Raw genomic sequence first — 6,508 nt, forward strand, 5'->3', positions numbered from 1 at the left:
AGCAAAAAGACACAAAATATTAGTATATGACTTGGAATCTAATTCCCTTTCCCCTCTCTCTATCCTCATCTGTTTCACACGACATGGAGAACTTTTTTTTTTGAGAAATTTTTAGTTGCATCTGGCTTTCTAAATCTGATTCATTCCGTTTAAGTCAAATTTATGTCACTCGGATCAGTTTCTCTTCGATTTTAATACAACGGCACGTAGTTCTTTTGCGTGTTCGAGAAAAAAAAATATTAGACCGTAGCAACAAGCAGTTCCAACCAATGAGTTCTGCTGAGTAACAGTTGATACATCAATATAAGTAAACTAACACTTCGATTTAGATCTAAAATGATGTTCCAGTTCTCTTCATTTCAAGTCAAGGAACAGTTGTGATGTGCATGGATGTCAAACCAACCTATTACCCTGACACAGTAAGGCATGAATTGGTACCGAACCTAACTACATAGCTGATACAACCCAGAAGAGTGTTCTTGGCACCTCACTTTACTATGAGCAGAGAACACATGCTGACAGACCACCAAACTGTGCTATTCCTTGCATGGTTGGATTTAATTAAATTGCCTGCAAACAAGTTTCATGTGACAAATAAACAAATGCATATCTCCATCGGCAACAGTAAAAAATATGTGATATACGAAAATCTTTCCAGGGTGCAAAGAAAAAGTAAGGCTTGTTTAGCCAAAAGGTCAGCATATCCACACGGAACACAAGATCACCCATCTGTATTCTTAGTTCACAGTTTGTTCGGAAAATAACTAATTTCCCTGCCAATCAAAAAGGAATTGTGTCTAATTCCCCTGACCCAGATAAGCCCTCAATTGGTGGTAGTCCTTTCCTGAGTTCATTGCATGAACATTTTCTTAGACCTGTGAAAATTGAGGACCGGCCAGACTTCATTTCCAGGCCTCAACTGCTACTTCTTCTAAGCCATAGAAAAATGCTCTATACTTCAGATGTCCATACATGTCGGTCGGTCGATCGTGTCAGAATCTTCGGTTCATCTTGAGCCTTCCAGTACATCAGTTAGGTTGGATCTGGCTTGTACTCGGTCAACTTCAACATCTGCCTGAGTTCAGCCCCTTTACCTCCTCCTGTCCTTCACGTCAATAATACAGGAGTTGAAACTTGGAACAGCCAAGCCTATGCTTTTGAAAAACACATATTTGATCGGAACACAGAGTTCACACGCTACAAGTTCAGTTGTTGACAACATAGAGTTGTTAGCAGGGGCGAAGCTACATTGTGGCTGCTGGGTGCACATGCATCCCCTCCCATCTAAAAATACCACTAAACATAGGAACGATAAACAGTAAATTAACAGTAATTTTGTGAATAGTAACCCTGCATGCATCCTCGTTTAGATTTGGCTTCACCCCTGGTTGTTAGTAACTGAATAGATGAAAAAGATCAAAATCATACTAGCACAACATTCATAATATTCAATAGCTGACAACAAGAACAAAACTCATCGGAGTATAAAGGAACGACACGACCATCCCACCCCATTACATTTTACACACATACCACAGCATTCATAATAACTGAATAAGCTCCACGGCACAAGTTGTGAAAAAACAAGGCTACAGAAAGAACAGGGCCAGACATACGAAACTATGCGTTTCATTGGCAAGCCGATGCTGGGCGTCCAAGAAGGATGTGCATCACGTTCATTTATCAGGTTGCCACCACCAATGGCCTCCTGTGGCCATGCAGCAGCTGCCGCAGCTGCTGATACCCGCTGCGGTAGTGTTCAAGGGAGAAGCACAGCTGCCTGATGGCCTCCCGCTTTCCCTCGGCGCTCTCCGAGATCACAAGCTTCTGATTCTCCACCACTTCCTCCAGCTCAGAAACCCGTGCACGCAGCTCTGACAAGGACTTGCGCGCAACTTCAGACTCTGCCATCAGCTTGGCGTGCTCGAGCTGAAGCTGATTCAGGTGGTGATCCATCTGCTTCATATTTTCATCACGAGTCATAATATCAGTTAGCAGATTGGCCAACTTATCATCAACTGTGGCTTTCTCAGATGACAATAATTCGAGCTTGCTCCTGAGATTAGTAAGATCTTGATTCAGCACAGAAATTTGCTTCTCGCTGTTGAGGGATTCTTCTTCCTTGTCAACATAGACTTGCATAAGCTCTGCCTCTACGGAGGACAGTTTGCTTTCAAGAGAAGCATTCACTTCAGACAACTTTAAAAGATCAGCACTAAGAGAGGACTGCTCCTGTGACTGTTTCTCCAATGAATCACACGTTACTTGTTCCATCTCCTTGATCCGGTCTTGAAGTATTGATTTCTCTTCTAAGGCTCTTTCTAGCTGGGCTTCCAGGTTCTTGATGGTTTCTGGTAGCTTAGCAACCTCTCTACCTGAAACCTCAAAGTCCTTAATAAGTTGCTCGAATTCGATATTACGTTGTTTGAGTACTTCTTTCTCCTCTGCAACCTTTTCTAACTCTGCTTGTGTATTCTTCATTACTTCTTGCAGCTTCACTATCTCAGAAGCCGAATATTCTAAGCTGTGAGCTGCCTGTTCAAGCTCTTCAATCTGAGACTCGAGCTGCAATTTCTCCTGTGACATTTTTGCTAGGTCATCTAACAAATTCTTGATAACTCGCTGGAGGTTTCTAAGTTCAGCCTCAATAGTAGACTTATCATGCAGATATTTCTCTGAGAGTGCTCCAACCTCATGCTTGAACTTATCAATTTCAAGATCACGATGCGCCAATTCAACCTCAAACTGCTTAGAAGCTGAGGCCATTGCTCCTTTCAGCACTTCGATCTCGTTTTTGTGCTCCAACAGCACAGCTTCCAATACTTCCTTTTCACTGTTGACTTCTGTCAAGCTCTCTAAAGCAGAAGCCCTTTCTTCAAGATCATTCTGAAGGTTGTTGAATTCCATATCTGAACTCTGCAGGTTTTCCTCATGTTCAGAAACTTTTGAGTCGGTACCAAAATCACATTGGCAATGCATGTTCTTTTCCTCTAAAGCGTCAAGTTTTTCCTTTGCTTCATGAAGCTCGTCTTCTAGCTCAATAATTTTTTGGCTCAAGGCATAAAAAATACTGCCATTTTTCTCTTTGGCCTCTTCAAGCTCTGAATCAGATTCCGAAGATTCACTCCCTTTCTTGAAAACTTCAGAGCTTACACCAGAGCCAATTGAAACATCAGAGAAATCTGGTAGGGGGTTTTGCTTTTGCTGCGGCATCTTTTCTTGCATGTCAGACTCTGGAGACGGAGAAGAAGATTGTGTCTCAGAATCTGATTCAGAGATACCAAAAGAACCATGTGATTGCAGACTTGATGGAATATTTTTGCGCAGTTCTCCAGTCACACTGTCATACCGCTCAGCAAGAGCACGATACATGTGATAGAAGTTCTTGACATGAGTAATAAGCAAAGGGCGTTTCTGGTAATACGCCTCAGCCTTTTCTGCAGAGAATTCACCTTCATCCTCAACGAACCCCAGCATCTCTTTTACTTGCTTCTCCATTTCTGTTCATTTAAAAGAACATTATATTCAGAAAACAACCTGGCATGCCTAGTTAGAGTGAAGACTAATAAGTATCTAAACCATGCAGGACTGAGCCGCTACAGATCACCATGTATAGCAAAGAACAACACTGTCTGGTTGTTTGACAAGCATAGAAGATCACAGTCCTTAACTTCTATATTCTCAGAGAGCCACTTAGAGTTTTGCGGACTAATATGGCTACCCCACCACCATGAGTTGGTTTTTCTTGACTGTGCCCTTTGAGTTCTCTTCATCTTCACCAAAATATAAGAAAATCTCCTTTAAGATGCAGACCTAATTGAGATTCAAAAGAAACAGCTGTGAATAGTGGGAAGTGAGAGCAAGATACATGCAACAATATTAGACTTGTTAGGGAAACAGCAACTGTGCTGGAAAGAGGATCTCCTGTACAAATCAATAAAAAAACTAAGATAGCTCGATTAAATCATTTCAACATTCATAACAATGTAATCAATGAAATAAAGGAAAACAACAAGCAGTAAAGTCCCAAAAATGTAGATATGCAGAAACTGCTGACATAACAAGCTCTGGGATGAACTTAAGATCCCATTAAGTAACTTACCTGTACAAAGGAAAAATTAAATATATGCAATGCTCTGGACAACAGAGTAGATCTTGCATGCTCTATAGAACATGGCAATAACCAATAATTCCTCTGAAAAAAGCCCAACCTGATCCTAATGATAAGGATGGTGAGAAGCAAGACTAGCAATCAGATGCAAAATGCCAGGACCAGAAAAATGGCAGGTACCAAAAAGAGGAAAAGGGTCATATCATCATGATCTTATATGCATCATTGTCATGAAGCCCAGGATTAGCAGCGATATGCTATCCAAATAATAGTAACATGGAGCGAATGACAGTGACATTTTTATTTATAAAAGAAGGACAACATACTACTTAAGAAGCCATCTGAAAAATAAAAAAATGTGCAGGCTAAATATTTAGTGCAAATGTGCAAATAATTCTGCAAATACCATTCTAGATAAGGAGTATAACATAAGACAGCATCAGAGGAAACAAATCGCCCGCTTTCATGAGCATAGTCTTATCAACATAAATTGGTAGCATACGTGTATATTTGTGTATTTCAAAAACTGACAACACTGGAATTGATCGGAACTTGTAGCTACCAATTATATACACAATAAAATGGCTGGGACTTGGTTCTAACAAGTCCAACTGCCAAATACATAGCAACTACAGCTCTACACCTGTTAGGTAGGTCAGAGAACTGGATTCGGTGAACTGGGAACAAACTGAAACACAGACAAGAAGAATGGACAGCACAAAAATGTACCCCACATTGATCAAAACTTCTGGGTTCAAGCAAGATGTTGCAAACTTGCAACCAAAAAAGTTCTTGTCAATGTCCATCCATCTAAATAAGACCACTCAATTTAATATTATTGAAGGTCTGGGATCCACAAAACATGGCAGGGCTCACACCTAGATGGGCACATGGAAGATCAGTGTTTCTGTGTGATCAGTTTCATTCAGGTAACAGTAGATAAAGTGACAGTTTCCAGCTGCTCCAAACAAAGAAATACAATTCAGAACCGAAGTAATGCATTTCTTTTCTTCTGATTTCAATCCATGAATAAATGAATTTATGAGCTCTAAAAGAAACTTAATTCCCATTCATTTCTAGGGGGCATTTACTCTATGCATGGGAACATGGGACGAACTGATGCCATTCGTAGCCCATGCCTTTGCAGAATTCAGGTTAATTCTCATCCTGACCACACATTATACTATCATGAATTCAGATGAACGTTCCTAAATTTCTAAAGCAAAGTAACGAAAGCATTAAATAAGCTTCTATACAGAATCACCGAAACCGAACGCTACGATCGTCCTCACGCGCCAGAACCCGGGGGCGTTACCAAACCGAGAACCACATCACCGGAGTTCGTCAAGAGATCAACAACCATCATTCCAAATGGGGAAAGAAAAAGGGACCACGAGATCACGAAGCAATGAAAGAGCAAGCGAGCGTCGCAGAAGGAACCAAGACGAAAGAAAGGGACGAGGAGGGGTTACCGGAGCCCGGGGAGTCGTTGAGCGGCGCCGGCGCGCAGGAACGGAGGCAGAGCGCAGCCAGCGGGGCAGCAGTGACGGAGAATGGGGAGCGCCAAAGCCCAGAACCCATCGAGGCGTGGGGCTCTTGAGGGTTGAGGCGCAGTTACCGTAATGCCCCTCGAATCCTTGCTAGGCTGGAGGCGTTTAACGTTGGGAAATAATAAGTATTTTTTTTATTCGATCTTCAAAGTTAGATTTTGATTAAGATTTTTTATAAAAATATATCATTTATAGCTGTAAAATATATATAGTGTGAAATTATTTTAAATTACGAATTTATTTATATAATTTTTATTTATTAGATACTTTTATAGTTTGATTAAATATTAGTTAAAATATATAAAATTTGATTTAGAGTAAATGGGAGGGAGGGTGGTTCGTTGGAATCGAGCGATTAATCATCCTTCTGTGGGCCCGCGCGGCCTGTTTTCTGGAAGCCTTGGATCATGGTAGACGGCCGGGCGGGGAGCAGGATCCTCCGTTTCTTCTGGCTGTGTGGCTTTTCGTCCTCTCTTTTCTTTTCTTTTATGCTAAAATCTAAAAACTGCATTGCATGCTTTAGGTATGTTTGGATATAAAGTATTTTTGAAGTTTTTAGGCAAAACTATGGTTTCTTAAAATTGCTGTGTATTGAAAACTTTGATGTGTTTGGATACAATAAAAACTATGGTTTTAAAAACCAAAGTATGCCCAATATCATGGTATTTTTGGAGTATTTAAAAATCCACTTCTCACCTCTTTTTCTGAAAACCGAGCTTTGGCTCGCATGATGATTTGCGTTATACTTCGGCTAAAAAAATTCTGCTCATACATTACTCAGTGCATACACGTGTACCAGTAAATTTATATTTTACATATCACGGTGTTAGCCTATGATAAATTTGAA

General features: G+C 40.6%; 1 protein-coding gene across 2 annotated transcripts; it reads right to left on the minus strand.

Moving 5' to 3' along the window:
* Positions 1-1,414: 1,414 nt before the first annotated feature.
* Positions 1,415-5,720, minus strand: LOC133928525 (protein NETWORKED 4B-like). 2 transcript variants are annotated; one of them, XM_062374880.1, is made up of 2 exons: positions 5,584-5,720; positions 1,415-3,813 (listed from the first exon to the last, which is right to left on the minus strand). In XM_062374880.1, exon 2 carries the CDS (start codon positions 3,496-3,498, stop codon positions 1,684-1,686), a length of 1,815 nt encoding a protein of 604 aa, XP_062230864.1. In that variant the 5' UTR covers positions 3,499-3,813; positions 5,584-5,720; the 3' UTR covers positions 1,415-1,683. The 2 variants fall into 2 exon arrangements, with proteins under 2 accessions (XP_062230864.1, XP_062230865.1); XM_062374881.1 differs by lacking the exon at positions 5,584-5,720 and adding an exon at positions 4,103-4,222.
* Positions 5,721-6,508: the final 788 nt, after the last annotated feature.

This window comes from Phragmites australis, chromosome 9 (assembly GCF_958298935.1).
Source record: "Phragmites australis chromosome 9, lpPhrAust1.1, whole genome shotgun sequence".
Taxonomy (NCBI): Eukaryota; Viridiplantae; Streptophyta; class Magnoliopsida; order Poales; family Poaceae; genus Phragmites; species Phragmites australis.

Excerpts from the sequence above, each read along its gene's own strand:
- LOC133928525 (XM_062374880.1), bottom strand. The coding sequence starts at position 3,498 with ATGGAGAAGCAAGTAAAAGAGATGCTGGGGTTCGTTGAGGATGAAGGT.